General features: G+C 38.8%; 1 protein-coding gene and 1 pseudogene across 1 annotated transcript in view; both read left to right on the top strand.

Annotated features, from left to right (window-relative positions):
• Tm9sf2 (transmembrane 9 superfamily member 2) overlaps positions 1-17,088 on the top strand; it is a 66,871-nt gene that overhangs the window by 8,864 nt on the left and 40,919 nt on the right. The window contains exons 2-3 of the mRNA XM_004631189.2: positions 7,787-7,854; positions 10,199-10,292. Of these exons, the coding sequence (XP_004631246.1) occupies positions 7,787-7,854; positions 10,199-10,292 (162 nt within the window). The remainder of the gene's footprint in view (positions 1-7,786; positions 7,855-10,198; positions 10,293-17,088) is intronic.
• Positions 13,585-14,091, top strand: LOC101587945 (annotated as a pseudogene).

The raw sequence follows: 17,088 nt of genomic DNA, 5'->3' as shown, positions 1-17,088 counted from the left end.
GGCCAGCTCAGCCCACCAGGGGGCGGGGCTGGCTGGCATGTGGTGCTGGGGGATTGAACCGCGGTCCCTGTGCTTTGCTAAGCTTGTTTCAAGTAGGTACTTTAGACCACTGAGCCATCTCTCCAGCCCATTCTTAAATTTTTAGATTTCTTACAATTCAGGAAAGAATGAATGCAAGTGCTACAGAAGTAGCTATGATAAGCTGAATGCTCAAGATATGTTTAATTATTTCACTGAAGAGAAATAGGTCCATAATTTGGTAGAGGTATCTGTGATAACCTTACAAAAATGTGTGGGAAAGGGCAAAATGAAAAAATAATGAAAAGTGGGGAAAGGAAAGCAGAAATGAATTGTGATGGTTGAGTTGATTCACTTTCTATTTCTACAGACTAGTATTTAACTTATATCCTCATCTTCAAGTAGAAACAAGCCCTAGCTCGAAGGTGAGTTTAAGAAACATGCTAGATTTTATCGTCCTTTCCCTAGACCAGTAGCCAACAGGAGAGTACTGACGAGGCATAAGCAGCAGACAAGGAGCTTACTGTCTGTGCTGCTTTTAAAAACACCACATAGCTGCTTCCCCTACTTTGAGGCAGGGAGAAGGGTCTCACATAAAGCTGCAGGGTTCTTCATGTGCTAGTAAATCTTTTATCAGATTCAGAAATGTCCAGTTTCTTTACATAACAGCTACACCTATTTATTCATTCAGCCTGTAGTTACTGTGCACAGCTGTGGACTGCTTGTGCAGGGGCTGTTTCGATTTATGATGACCTCATCCATCCCTCACACCTACAGCTATGACTTGCCCAGATATTTATTGACAGAATTTGAAGTGAACCTCACAGTCTGATTCTGTGCTGTCTCAAAACTGAAGTCACTGGGCTGGGGAGATAGCTCAGTAGAATAATTGCTTCCCTGGCAAGCGATTGAACTCAGGACCCGAGTTCAACCCGGTTTCGCCAAGAACGAAAACATTATGTGTAGTATTAATATTAGCTTTGTTTTCAGATGAAAGTTTTGTGAGAAGTAGTTTTTGGATTTTCTATTTTGGAAAATTTTGTGAGTAGTCTTTGGTAGTTAGGGTTAGCCTTATAAATTGCAAAAGGAGGATAAAACAGATGTCTGTTAAATTGCATTGTTAGCACCTTTATTAGTAGTAGAGTTTGAGATTGCTTTGCCAGATCAGGAAAAGTTGACAGATGAGTATATTTAGTGGGGATTTGAGATAATTACCAAGTAGAATGAGTACAGAATAATAAAGTGCACATGAGAAAATGGGGGGGGAGCTGGGGACATAGCTCAGAGGCATAAACACCTGCCTGGCAAGCACAAGGTCAGTACTCCCGAGTTCAGTACCCTGCACAAAAAAATAAAGGAAAAAGAAAATGGGGGAGAAAAGTATATGAAATCTACTTTAGGCAACAAACTAAAATGGAGTATGGTAGTAATTGGCTTAAATATAGTAAATTTTTTTTGTTTGGTTGGTTGATTAGTGTCTTAGTTTTTTCTGTTATTGCTGAGACAAAAATACCCAACATCCAAAGTTAAAAGGAGGGGACTGGGGAGATAGCTCAGTGGAATAAGCGCTTCCCTGGCAAGCACAAGGGTCTCAGTTCAATCTCTGGTTCCGCAAAAAAAAAAAAAAAGTTAAAAGGAAAAGGTTTATTTAGCTCGCACTTTGTAGAGGTTTCAGTTCATAATCAGCTGACTCCAAGGCAGGGTAGCATGGCAGAGGGGCATCACAGAGGACAAATAGTTCATGATGCCCATAAGGTAGCAAAACAATGGTGGGTGGCACTCACACCATTTATGTTAGTGTCCTTGAGCCTAGCATTGCTACGTGAATCATCCTAGAGTCACACATTTTAGATCCAGCCACCTCTGAAAAAGCCCCACCTATGACTAAATAAGGCTTTGGGGGACATCTAGATACAAGGCACAACACTTTTTTAAAAATTAAGTTTATTGGTACAATTTAGTTATATATATTGGTCACATTCTTTATAGGGAATTTGTACCTGCACATGATGTAACTTGATTCCTCTTTTTTCCCACTCCTCTTCAATACCTTTTCCTTTCTTCCTTTCCTCCCTCCTCCCTAGTTCCCCTCTTCCTTTTCAACAGTTTCTTCCTATTTCACAATATGTGTTACATGTTATGGGGCTGGGGAGATAGCTCAGCAGCATAAGTGCCTGCCTGGCAAGCACAAGGTCCTATGTTCAATCCCCAGTGCCTCATGCTGTGCCCATCCCAAAACCAGGGGTGGTGACGCACACTTATAATCCCAGCAATGGGGAGGCTGAGATAGGAGGATCACTATCAATACAAACTGCGTAGCGAGACCCTGTATAGGAAAAAAAAAAAAAGTTAAAAAACCAATATCTGTTACACATTTTGGTTCTTATGTACACTTTCAGTTTCTTACACTGAAGAGACAATTGTTTTTTTGAGACAAGGTCATATTGTGTCATGTAGGCTGCCCTCAAACTTGTGATTCTTCCGCCTCAGCCTTTAAATGATACTAAGTTCTGTAACAGAAGGCTAACATGGTTTCAGGAATAGAAATTTTTTCTGGTGCTAGTTATTCAAAGACATTTTAGTTTTAGTGGGAGCCAATGAATTTGATTTCTAAGATTCTGTTTTAAAAGGTCAAATTGGAGTTTAAAGAAATTGAAGAAAACCAGGTACAGTGGTATACATCTGCAATTCTAGCACTTGGGCAGCTGAAGTAGGAGGATTGCTGAGAGTTCAAGGCCAGCCTGGGCTACCTAGTGAGTTCAAGGCTATCTGCACACAAAGCAAGACCCTGTCTCAAAAAACCAAAAGAATAAAAATTAATAAATAAAATAGAAAAGAAATTAAAGTCATTTGGGTTAGCTTAAGGGGGTGGGGTTGGGGATAAATCTGTGAGGACCTGTGCAGTCTTCCATAATTGCTGCTTGATACTATTTTGGGTTTTAAATTTACCAAAGAGAATGTACTCAAAATATTTTAATTTGCCGGTAGTTTTAAGCTGCCCATATAACAAAATAGGAAGTCAGTGAGAATTTGCAGTAAATTCAGAAGCTGTCAAAGTTAGATGGAGTGTAAAAGTAAGTTAATTTAGTCGCAAATCTAAAGAGAAATTCGAAAAGAAACCCATAATTGAGGTATGAGCTTTTAGCTACTATCTAAAAGTAGTATATAGTATACTTATAGTATATAGGCAGTCAGGTGTCCCTGAAGAACATATACTTATGGACAGAGAGCTAAAGAAAACACCATCAACCTGGTTGCCTAAGTCTTGAATTTTGCTATAGTTCCGTATGACATACCTGCTAAGAGAGATGAATATGACAAGGTCTTAGAAAAATCAGCTGGCATGATCAATGACACAGGCAAGTCCAGAGATGGAGGTCTTTTGCTTTTGAAGGATTAAGGTTCATAAAATGAATCTGGGGACCTGGGGAAGAGGAGGGAGAGGTAGAAAAGGGAGAATAACAGAATTGATATATAATATGCATATGTGCCAGTATCCCATGATGAATAACTTTTTTATATATACAAACATGTACTAATAAAAAATTGCTTCAAGGCAATACAAAGAAAGCAAATGAGAATATAATTTGCCCCAGTTTTGTAATCCTAAAGCTAGAAGATGAACTGTGAAACCTCAGGGACACATGATAAGCTAAGTGAAAAATCTGATGCCATTTTTTCGATAGATATATTTTCCCTAACTTTTTGTGCCCTCGAGCAGTGTCCTAGTAAACGTTTTCACATGATATTGAAACTTGAACCTTGTGCCTATCCCAAGCCCTCTGAGATGTGAGTTTTAAAAAACTGAAAAGTGCCTAGAAAGCAAAGCTCAGAGTTTCATCCAGTTCGCTGCCTGGTTTTATAGGACTGTTAAGCCAGAAATTGCTTTATGTTTGTATTTAGTGATGATGAAAATCAAATTTGAGAACCCATGAAGTTGATTGTACAATAGCCATGTTTGTTTGTTTACATAGTATTAGTGACTACTTTCACATTTCCTCCTAAAAAACCCAAGATGTTTACTTTCTGACCTTTTACAGAAAATGTTTGCCAACTTCCAGACTACACTAGTAAAATTAGAATTATTTTCTGGAAACACTCAAAATTATAGTGCCTAGTGTAAAATGTTAAATATATGAAGAACTGTTAAAGAAATGGTACTAAGCAGCACACCAGTCTTCTAATATGGTGCTTTCCAGTTGAGAATCTGTTAGCCAGCTGTGACTAGTGGCTGCTCTATTATTGCACAGCACAGATAAAGAACATTGCCATCATTTCTTTACATTTTGTTAGACATTGCTGTGTAATAGTAAATACATAGCACTTCATGGTAGGCACTGCTCTTAAACCTTCTTAAAAAATAAGCACTTAAGGCAAGGATTGTTACCTCTCTTCTACAGCTGAAGCACAGGGAAGTGAGGGAACTTCTTGCCACAGTCACCTACTGCTAGGGATCAGACTTTGGGTGTAAGACTAGGCATCCTAGCTTCCAAGTACAAGGTGGAGAGTGAGGAATGTACCTAACTGCAGGATACTACCGAGTAGCCAGGGGACTTACCTTGTGATAGTAGTGTGGGTCTGTGGATTTTTGTAATTGAAAGGGTAGAAAGTTGCATAGTATATAATAACTCCATTCCTTCCTTGGAGGAATCTAGAGATTTGAAATGTATTATCCTTTTAGGGACCTTTCTGTCTTCATGAAGATATGTTAAATAGATAATTTGAACTGTAAGATATCTTCATAGCAGTATTGACCCTTTCTAATTAATGAAAATTACTTTGGCAATGTAAGCTGTCAACTGGGAATTTTGCCTTTACAACAGTTACATATTTTTATTGTAATTACTCAAACATGCTGTAATAACCCACACTACTCCCATCTTTCAAGTGATTTAGTTTGAAATAGTTTGTGCAAGGAGATGCAATTAATTTTTTGTATGTGTTGAAGTCAGTATAGCCATTGAGTTGCTATTTCATTTAGATAGGGGTTGTATATAAGATAGTACACAACGGCTGAGATGTTTTCTATCATAAAACTTGAATAGTGGGTAAGCACTTTTAAGGTGAGCATTTTAGTTTAGACCTTCTCTATACTGAGTATCATTAATTTCTTGGTTTTTCAGAAATATCCTTCATGTATTGGGCACTGTTGAAATATTTTATAAATGCTAACATTTAACCCGCACACTCTTGTTGCAGATAAGGAAGTGAAGCATCCATGAGGAAACTGATATCTTAAATAGCTTGACAAAAATGACAACTAGTAAGTGGCACTAAGGATGAGGTGCAGGCAGTCAGCTTCTGAGGTGCACTCTTGCCCACTTGTTTTGCTGCTTTGCCAGTGGCTGCATACTGTTGTTTTAATTATAGTTCAGAGATCTTGTCTGCTTGTACTGCTCAGTAAGATTCAAAATGACAAGCGTGGCTTTGTGCCTTTTCAGGTAACCTCTTGATCACATGCAGAGACAGCCACAGTGGTCTGACTCTGTAACGATCCTTGCCCCATGATTTTTTGGTTAGCACCAAAAGTATTTCAGGACACAAATGATTTGCTGGCTTTTTAAATTACTCAATTCTGTCATGACTATCAATGATTTAAGAGGGGAGCTAAGTGTTGGGAGTCCTATGGAACTTCACCTATATGTAGGAAGAATTTTGGGAGCTTCAGTAGAAAGGTGTAGTTAAAATTAGCCCCTATTTCTCAGGAAGTTAATACAGCACTTCTCCTTATTGTTGAACTTGATATGGTCACTGTGAGTTTCACTGTTGTAACTTGTGGCTCAGCATTCCTAAATTGACCAAAGCATCCTCCAAAGTTAGGATAGGTTGTCACTGTCTGTCTCTGTATGGTTAAGAGTACACATGTGCATGGGATCATATTGCTAGCATAATTGATCTAAACAGTTCTAATCAATTTGAGAGCATTTCTTGGTTGTAGTAAGTATATTTAAAATTTTATTTTTGTGCTGCAGAATGAAATATTGAATTTGGAAACCAGATTTCTAAAAACAGTATTTATATTAATGTAATGCATGATTTTGGCCTAAAATATCTCATTTAATATTTTAGAAAATTTAGAATGTAATGAAGGCCAAGTGAGGTGGTGAATGCTTCTTATCCCAGCACTCAGGAGGCTGAGACAGGATGGCCACCAGTTCAAGGCCAGTCTGAACTCTACACAGGGAGACCCTATCTCAAAAAACAAGCAAGAGAAGGAATTTTTTTTAAGTATTTAAGAAATACTAGAGGTTAAACCCAACTGCATATGTTGTATATGCATAATAAGCTTCTCTTCTGGAGGGTTAACAACCTAAGTTTGCAGACCAAAAATTAGAGAAAAAGAAGGACTGCAAGGTACAGCCAACATTTTGGCCTTAGCCTTTCAAGGTCAGTGAAGACTCGGAACATGGGAGAACTTGTACTGTAACATCATGTAACTCAGTTGTGTCCCAAATTTTCTGATCAAGGAGATTATGGGGCCACAGAGCAATGTGATCCATGATGTAGAGTGTGCCTAAGGAGAGTCACATGGAGAGAAAACATTCTCTTAGACTTTCACAGTGAGCAAATTGGTCAAGCAATGGCCATGACATATCCACATGGCTGACACTGATAAAAGGATCTGTAAACTGTGGTACAGGGTAACAGGATAAATCCTGAGAGGACTTGACTGACCTTGTCAGATACAAAAGCTACATTTCTTGTTATATAGGTTTTGCTTTATCTAGGTCTTAACCATCCAGCAGAAAAGTATAAAAACAAGGTATAAAAAGTAAAACCATATTAATGTGCTGAGCTGTGAAAGGCTCAAGTCAACAACTTCTGACATTGCCAGTCCTACAGATAACCCACTACTATTATGGACTACTGGACTATTTATTGGATTATTTTGTTCAATTCATGCACCTACACTATTTAAATGGCAATGGAATACCCATCTAACAAAACTAAACAAAAAAAGGGGATACAAAGGAAGGACCATTTTGTATCTGTATATACAGAATAGTTAGGGTAGATATACAGCTTTCTCTTAATTCAGTGAGAAGAAGGATTTGTACTAATAGTGTTTGGACAGGATATCATGTCTGCATCTTGTACTATGAATAACCACTAAGAAGATAACAATATGCAATGTATTAATTATTGAAACTGTCCTATTAATTGGTTTTGAAACTGTCTCATTGCTGTTTCTCAATAAAATAAATAAATATAAATAAATAAATAAATTCCTCCCCAGCACTGATCTAGCTAATATGTGTGGATACACTACTTCTAAAATACAAATTTCAACCTATAATATTCAATAACGGAACTTAGAAAAATGGGGTATACCGATGAATGTCCATTTTGCATCTGTGTATTCAAAGAGGTTGGGATAGATATATAGTTGCATTCTCTTAATGAATAGAATGATTTGTTCTAATGGTGTTTGTAAATAGGATCACAAGTCCGCATCTTGTACAGCAATTAACCACTAAGAAGAATATATGCAGTGTATTATTTGTTGAAACTGTACTTCTGATTTGATTTGAAACTGTCTCATTGCTGTTTATCAATAAAACTTTGAAAAAAAAATACAAATTTCACCAAAAAAAGAAAAAGAAAAAAGAAATACTAGAAACATTTGCAACTCTAAAAGTTATTTTGTTGTATTAAGTTGAATATCATAAAACTTCACATTTTAAGCATCTCAATTTTTTTCAGTCCTAAGTATGACATTTCTTTACTGCAAATTGTTTGTATTTTAATTCTGTTTTCTCATTTTCAGGCTGAAATAGAACTATTTGTGAACAGGCTTGACTCAGTGGAATCTGTTCTTCCTTACGAATATACAGCGTAAGTTTTTCAACTTTGTATTTATATAAAGTTTATGTGATTCATCAAAATTTTGTATACCTAGAACTATTATTTTATGCACAGTTAGGAGTAAATTTGTATGCATTTAAAAATATATGGGGCCTGAAAACATAGGTGTGTTTTGCTACGGTTAAAGTATGGTCATCTTCTCATGTTGCTTTGTAATACAAAGGATGCAGTAAAATAATGGATTTGCCTTTGAGTCCATCTGTACCAAACTATTTTATTTTCTTAAAAAAAATTAATTATTGAATACGTCATATATTTTTAAATGGAGTTCTTGTCTCTCCTGTAATCAGTTCCCTGAATGAACTACTACTTTGATATCGACATCTATACATCTCTGTGTTTTTCTTTGAATGTTCTAATATGTTATTTAATTTATACATTTTTGTTTTAAATAAAAGTAGGCTCATACTGTTATGTTTGGTTTGTACCTTGTCTTTCTCACGGAATATGTTGTAGATACCTTTCCATATTATTGTGCATTGTCTACTATTTAGTAGCAATTTGTTATTCCATCCTAAGAGTTGCATATATTCCATGATGTGTTTGCTTACTAATTGCCTGTTTATCAACATTTGATTTCTAATTTATTGATATTATGAAAAATGGTACATGAAAATCTTGTGTTTATTTGTTTGTTTGTTTGTTTGTTTTTTGTATGTTTGTCTGCACTTTATCATTTTTTACCTGGATCATCATCATTTTGAGCTGACTTGTCTTTTTTTTTTTTTTTGTGGAACCAGGGATTGAACTCAGGCCCTTGTGCTTGCCAGGGAAGTGCTTATTCCATTGAGCCATCTCCCCAGCCCCCTTGTGTTTATTTGAATACTGTATTCCATATTATTGTTCCAAAATTTCAGTTGGATTCTAACTTCTTCTGTACTTAAAGAGCTTTAAGAGAAAATGTTATAGAAAAAAGCATACACACACAAAAAAAAGAATCTGGGCCTAGATATATGTAAGAGAATCTAAAACTTGTGAGTAAATGGACCATAATTTATATAGCTCTTGGTCACAGATACTTTATCTAGCTTCTGTTTCTTTTGATAAGTAAACAACCATCTCTTTATCCAGTTTTTGTTTCTTTTGGTAAGTAAACAGCCATCTCTACTTGAATCTTTGTGGCTGTTGGGAATTCGGGGCATCTTTTATTATTTTTATTTTATTTTTCTTCAGGGCATTTCTTATATGTAGTAAATAGGAAGTTTTCATTCTAGCCCATTTTTATCACATGAAAGTTATCTTCTTCTTGGGAATGTCACTAATTTGTTACCATTACTGTACTGGTCTCACCTATTCCCCATATCTTTCTAGGGTGAACAAAGAATTACTCTTTAATATTCTATGGTAAAGTTTAAATTAAGCTGTAATGTTTAAACAAAACTTTATTGAAATCAGAAATACAAGGGAGTCACAAGAGGATGTTAGGTGACTTAGTATGCTTTTGCATGCTTATATTCTCAGGGGGTCTGTTTAGCCACGCTTCTCCTGTTGGGATGTGGTGGTCAGTATATCAAGGAGCAGCAGGTAGACTTTACTCATCATGCTGAAATGTCATTTCTAAGTAAAGAATTGGACCAGCAAGTTATAACAAAAGGAAGTAGATGTTGAAAAATTCACTTGAAGATTGTGGCTGTAAATGATTTTGTAATTTGAATGGATAAAAATAATGTATCAGTTAAGTCTAATAATTTACATTTTAGTGAATATTTTTATTTTAAAAAAGAATTTTAGGGCTGGCCAAATAGCTCAGTGAATGGGGCCAGGGGTTCAATCCCTGGGCCTGCCGTGCCGGCCCCAACCCCAAGGCGCGCTGAGATGGCAATTGAGACTGGGCATGGTGGTGCTGCCTGTAATCCCAGCTCTTGGGAGGCTGTAAACAGGTGGATCACTACAAGTCCAACTTAGTAGTGAGCACCTTGTCGACCCTTCCCTAAAATACAAAAAAGAATTTTAAAAAACAATAAAAATGATACAGAATTCCAAAACAAGATGATAGGAAATTAACAATGGTTGTTACATTGCTTATTGTTATTTTCACTTTCTGTATATAATGAAAGTGTTATTACTTAATAAAAATATTATTTAGAACAAAAATAAAAAAAGTATTATTTAGAAGTTAGAATATTCTAAGGCATAATTTGGAGTGTTTCTATTGTTTTAGAGGTATGGCATAGGAGGTTTGAAGTACAAATACATTTCCTACCCATCTCCAAGAGCTACTAAAATGATCAGTAACTAATCTTTCAAGAGTGGCCAGATGTTTGCTGTTTCATTGTTTTCTTTATATTTAAAAACTTAAATATTCTTCCCTCAGGTTTGATTTTTGCCAAGCATCAGAAGGAAAACGTCCATCTGAAAATCTTGGTCAAGTATTATTTGGAGAACGAATTGAACCTTCCCCGTATAAGGTTGGTATTTAGTGTTGCATAAAAATTATTTAGTTACCTTTTTTTGTTTTGCTTTGTTATGTTTTTTTGAGAATGCCTGAATTAATTTAACTGTCATACCTAAGGAGCTTTTCTCTTTCGCATCCAAAAATAATTTCTTAATGCCCTAGTTTGAAAGGATCTCTTGCAGTATATTATTGAAAAGTATGTCTTACTATACCATCCTACCCCTAGTGTTATAAATGATAAGGTGCTAGACTAACCAGATTGCCCCCTACCCCATCCACCTGACAGGGAGACCTGGCTCCCAGCCTACCAGTCATCAAGAGTTATTCCAGCTGCTCTTTGTTACTTCCCTTTTCTAGCACTGTCCTTGACAGCTTGCTGTTAAGCATTAACACTGACTGGGTACCTTTTTTGGGTTTTCTGGAAGTAAATCTTCCTATTGTGATCACTGAAAGTATATCTGGAACATGTTAGATACACTTTTTAGCGCACAGATTAAACCATACTCAGTACAGTGTAAGGTACTCTCTCCAGTAAATTTGTCTCCCATTGTTATCTTCCCTTGTAGGCCTGTTGCCCTTTCCTATTGCCCAGTACCCCCATTTGACTTCTGCTCTCCCACTGTACAAAGAACAAAGGTCTTTCTGTTTTAGAAAACCCAGTTTATAACAGCATACCACTATATAAAAAATGAAATAGTACAGAAAAGTACAACATGAAAAGCATGTCTCTTTCCCCAGTTTCTCTTTAGTTTCCTGTTGATCTTTCCTGGAAATTTCTCTATGCATATAAGCTTATATAAAATTGGATTGATTTATCTGTTTTAGTCCATTATCCTACACTTTGCATTTTTCCTTTCATTCTTTAACTGACTGCATGAGAACCACTCACTTTAATGGCTGTAACCTGACTCCAGGTTTTTCTCCCCAGCCTGACAGCTGGCTTCCTATTCTTGTCTCCCAAGTCTGAGACCTCATTTGTTGCTAACTTGCCTCCTTTCTCATTCACCACACACACGACCACCACCACCACCATGGTGCTTTATTACGTTTACTTTCTGTGCAGGAACCCCCTGGGCCTGTGTTGGCTGCTCAAGCCATCTCATTCCCTCTGGCACTGGGAAGCCCACGAGGGAGAGACATCACTTCAAGTGTACAGTTTCCAACCATACTGTGTCTTCCTCAAATATTCAAACTGATGCTTTCTACTCTGAAAATGCTAGTAATTTAAAATAGTCATACTTGAGGAGAGGCTTCAATTCCCAAGTAAGGAATTAAGGGATAGAACAGGCTCTTTTTAAGACTAAGGAAACACTGGTAACATTCAAGAATAGACCTCCAAAGGCTGGCCAAATAGCTCAGCAGATTAAAGTGCCTACAAGCAGGTGCAGGGGCCTGGGGCTCAATCCCGGGGCCTGCCATGCCTGCCCTACCCCCAGGGCACACTGAGATGGCAATTGAGACTGGCTGTGGTGGTGCAGGCCTGGAATCCCAGTTCTTGGGAGGCTGTAAACAGGTGGATCACTACAAGTCCAGTCTAGTAGTGAGACCCTGAACACCCTGTAGACCCTTCCCTAAAATAGAAAAAAACAAAAACAATAGAACTCCAAAACTACTTTGTCATCTTCTGTGCGTGACTTCTGTTTGCATTGGGACAAGAGTGCTGAGCATGTATATTGCATGAAGCAGGGGGCTACACCATGTAGGCCCACAATACCTCAACTTCATTTCCTTCATTCACTTGGCTAGCAAGTTGTCAGCTGATTTGTGTTTGCCAGACTATTGTCAGGAGATTCTGTTGTATCTATTGAGGGATATAACAGTGAACAAGGCAAAAAATCTCTGCCCTAGTGTATCTTCTGTTGTGATGGGAAAAGGAAGCACTATAAACACTGAAGTTGTAGTGTGTTATTTCCTGGGGAAAAATACTGAAAATGAAGCAGGGAAATTTTGTAACTAGGATTTTGCCACTGTAAATATGCTTACTGAGAAGGTGACATTTAAACATGTAAATTTAGGAAGTCTCACTGTGAAGGTGACATTTGAATAAAAGACCTGAAGCAAGTAAAGGAATAAGCCGGGTGAATACCTAGGGGAAGCCATTCTAGGTGAAGAGACCAGCAAATGCCAGGGTCCCAAGGTGTGAGATTCCCTAGTGTGTTCAAGGTACAGAAAAAAGTCAATACAACTCAAGCAGGTGAGCAACAGAATAGTCAGAGATGAGGACAAACAAGTAACAGGACACTTTCATAGAGTGTCTCCTAGGCCACTGCAAAGCTTTTTGACTTCTATATCTGAGTAAGATGGCAAACACTGGAGGGCTTTTGTAGGTTGGATTTTACTACAGTCTCTCTGGCTCCCACACTGATGATAAACCATAGGAGTGTAAGGAGAGGAGCCAGGAGACCAGATAGACTCATCGTGGCTTAGACCTTGTGGATGTAGGAGGAATTGTGATATGGTCAGAATCTTAGACTCTGACTGTTTCAAAGATGGAGCCTAAAGAATTGGCTGTGGGAGGGGTTGTAGCTTGTCAGGTATGTTTTATAAGGGGAGAAACTGTGGGAACACTAGGTTTAGGAGAAATGGAAAATAATGGACATGATAAGTAGGAACTGTTGACTGGGCATCCAAGTGGAAGTGTTCAAAGAACAGTTGCATATAGCTGTCCGGAGTTTGGAGAAGACTTTAGCTTGGGGATTGAGCGGCTTCTCTGTCTCTCTCCGCTTTTTTCTCCCCGCTTTGCCCACTCCTTGTTTTCTCTCCCCACCCACCTCTCTCCCTATCTAGAGAGAATCATCAGTGTGTAGATGGTACTTAAAGCCACAAAATGGAGCAGATTCTAAAGGGAGTGTGATATACATAGATGAACAGTTCCAAGGTCCAAGCCCTGAAGTACCTAATTAGTATTATAGGCCAAGAAATGAGAAGGCAGGAAGATGAGGAGTATGGTTCCTGGAAACCAACATAAGAAAGTGTTTCTAGGAGGAGGAATTGGCTAATCTACCACTGCTAGATCGAGGCAGTAGGGACAGAGAGTTATCTTTGGATGTAACCTTCAGTGTGGAAGTCACTGAAGAAAGCAGCTGTGGGAGAGTAGCAGTATGGAGAGACAATGGGAAGACCATTGGCAGGTAGACATAGAGCTGTATTGAGCAACTGTATTTGAGAGGAAGACAAAAGAAAGAGTGGTACCTGGAGGCTGACATGGTATCAGCTTTTTATATACCTTTAAGAGTGGTTTAGGGAGTGGTTGGAGATAGGAGTTGGCAGCACGGTGCAGGACTCAGGAACGGACAGCTTGGCCGTGGTGGCTCGTCTTCTTTTCCAAGACTGGTATCCAGGGACTGATTTTCAGGGTCTGCCATGGAGCCAGAGCAGATGCTGGAGGGACAGATGCAGTTTGCAGAGAATCCTCACTCTTGAGTACGGCTTGACGGACAACGTTGAGCGGATAGTAGAAAATGAGATTAATGCAGAAAAGTCATCAAAACAGAAGGTGGATCTGCAGTCTTTGCCAACTCGTGCCTACCTGGGTCAGACATTTGTGCCTATCTTGTTACAGGGACTTGCTGTCCTCACAAAGGAAAGATCACCAAATCCCACTGAATTTCTAGCATCTTATCTCTTTAAAAAAAAAAAAAAAAAGGCACAGTTTGAAGATCGAAACTAATTGAGAAGAACAGAAAAGTTTTGTTGCTACTATAGATTTATGTGATTAAGAGGCAGCTTTACTTGCCACAATTTTCCCTCCTCTTTGGAATCATAAGATCCTTCAGGACAAAAGAAATTATTTCCAGAAATGCTAAAGAGAACATATTGGGGGTCGGGGAGATGGCTCAGTGGAATAAGCGCTTTCCTGGCAAGTGCAAGGGCCTGAGTTCAATCCCCAGTTCCGCCAAAAAAAAAAAAAAAGAGCCTATTTCCCCTATTTTGATTTAATCACTATACTTATTTAATGAGTGTATTCTGTGCAATTTTTTTTTGCAGATTTTCTTTAACTTTGTTTTTTAAATGACCTTCAAAATATCAAAATGCCAGTAAAGGAAAAAAAAAAAAGAGTGGTTTGTATGTGGTTGACGATTACCCAGTAAAGATGTGAGGAGTAAGGATTCAAGACAGAGGGATTTCTTTTCTTTCTTTTTTTTTTTTTTTTGGTGTGAAGGCCCTAGTTTTTTTTTTTTTTCCATAATTTTATTGAGAAACAAATAGCAATGAGACAGTTTCAAACCAAATTGGTAGGACAGTTTCAATAATTAACACATTGCATACATTCTTCCTAGTGGTTAATTGCTGTACAAGATGTGGACTTGATATCCTTTTCACAAACACCATTAGAACAAATCCCTCTATTCATTAAGACAATGTAACTATATATCTATCCTAACCACTTTGAATACACAGATACAAAATGGACATTCATCTGTATCCTCTTTTTTTGTTAAGTTCCATCATTTAAATATTATAGGTGTGTAAACTCAGCAAAATATTCTAAAAGAGTTCAATAGTCCATAATAGTATTGGGTCTTCCGCTTGACTGGCATTGTCAGAAATTGTTGACCTGAGTCCCCTACAGCTCAACATAACACCATGGCTTTACTTCTTTTTTTTTTTTTTTTAATTTATTTATTTATTGTGTGTGTGTGTGTGTGTGTGTGTGGCCAGCTCAGTCCACCAGGGGGCGGCGCTGGCTGGCATGTGGTGCTGGGGGATTGAACCGTGGTCCCTGATGCTTTGCTAAGCTTGTTCTAAATAGGTGCTTTAGACCACTGAGCCATCTCACCAGCCCATGGCTTTACTTCTTATACTTCGTTTTTATACTTTTCTGCTGGATGGTTAAGACCAAGGTAAAGCACAGTGTGCCTAAGGAGAGTCACATGGAGAGAAAACATTCTCTCAGGCTTTCACAGAGAGCACATTGGCCAAGCAATGGCCGTGACTCTTCCACATGGCTGACACTGACAAAGGTTCTACAGTCTGAGGTACAAGATCTCAGGATAAATCCTGAGGGGATTTCACTGACCTTATCAGACCCAAAAGCTACAACTCTTGTTGCGGAGAGAGGTTTCTGAGTAAGTCCTTGCACAGGAAAGAAGGGATGAAGTGGTTGGCCATGCTGATTGCCCAGTTATTCAATGGTAACTGGAGGATGTGATGCTAGAAGGTGACTCTGGTGACTACGTCAAATTTCTCAGTGAAGTAGGAAGCATGGTGAGAGTGAGGGAGACATTGGTGGGAAGGTGGGTCAAAGGACTGCAGAATGACTGCTGGCACATTATCCACCTCTAGACTAGAGGATGATTTGTAGTTAGAGTAGCTGGGATGCTGATTTGTTTCTCCAGATCTTTTCCACTGTGTTGCTACAGAGTTCAATATAACCAGGTTTGGACTTCGACACATGGGTACAACAAAGTGTGAGAAGACCGGATGTCCTAAGACATACAAAATGGACCTTAGACTTTTAGCTTACAGGAAGGCCAGCCATGGGCTTCCTTAGATGAGAACAGTAAAAGGACCATAGTGAGCAACAGTAAAAGAACCATAGCATTGATTGGTTTTGGTGTCTTCTTGGAGTTGAGGAGTACTTTAGCTGGTGAGCTGGGAAAACGCAGCAGCATTTTGACACTGGAATCTTTTTTTTTTTTTTTTGTATTTTAGGGAAGGGTCTACAGAGTATTCAGGGTCTCACTACTGGATCGGATGTGTGGTGATTCGCCTGTTTACAGCCTCCCAAGAACTGGGATTACAGGCATGTGCCACCAAGTCCAGTATCAATTGACATCAGCATGCCTCAGGGATGGGGCCTGCATGGCAGGCCCAGGGATCGAATCCCATCCCCTACACCTGCTTGCAGGTGTTTTAATCCGCTGAGCTATTTGGCTGGCTCTGACATTGGAATCTTGACATTGAAATGGCAGAGGAATGAGGGCGGGGAAGGGAGTGCTTTGAAGTATGATGAAAGTTAGCAGCTGGAGAAGGGGTCAGAGAACCAAGAGGACAGTTGTCTTGCAGAGGAGAAAACAGCTCCTACCATAGCAAGCAGGAAGCAAAGAGCAGTAAAAAGGGAGAAAGGTATAGACATAGACCCTTCTAGGACACGCTGATCCACTTCCTTGCCACGGCTTCACTTCTCAGCATCACCTTTAGCTGTATGCTCATCAGTGGCAAGAGAACATACTGAGGAGAGGGTGAGGGTGAGGGATGGCTTCTGCTGATGATGACACACAAGTTCCAAAGGTTGTCACATAGAAGGGGTTCTGGATCGAGGAGATAGGGAGATGAAGTCCAAAAGGCAGGTGTACCCACATTGGAGTTGAGAAGTAGGAAAGGAAGAAAGCCGTAGAGACCTGGACTTCTGTGATGACGATTAAGAGAAGCGAGGCTTGGGGAATTAGTCCCGGTGGTCTTCAGACAGCCAAGGCCACAGAGCTCTTGCAGGAGCCCAGTGTCTCCTCAGAATGCAAAGGGATTTCATGAAATTTTTCTACCAAAGCTGATGACAGGCTATGTAATAACAACTGTCATTTGGTAAACACCTATTTTTGTCATTGGGCCTCGTAAGTGCTTTGCACATGTTTCTGTACAATCCTGCATGGTATTACTAAGCCCATTTTACAGATAGTTATTCAAGCTAAGGTAGGGCTAGGCAACTTGGCATGGTATTATATCAAGATGAAGCTGGCCTTGTAACCAGGCCTGACTGTAGGTTTATCAGGTATTTACTGCCTTCTGTAGAACTATTCCACAAAGAATTCTAAGCCCTCTCTTTCTCTCTCTCTCTCTCTCTCTCTCTCTCTCTCTCTCTCTCTCTC

Source organism: Octodon degus, unplaced genomic scaffold, assembly GCF_000260255.1.
Source record: "Octodon degus isolate 3935 unplaced genomic scaffold, OctDeg1.0 scaffold00039, whole genome shotgun sequence".
Taxonomy (NCBI): domain Eukaryota; kingdom Metazoa; phylum Chordata; class Mammalia; order Rodentia; family Octodontidae; genus Octodon; species Octodon degus.
This window is presented reverse-complemented; position numbering and strand designations above follow the sequence as displayed.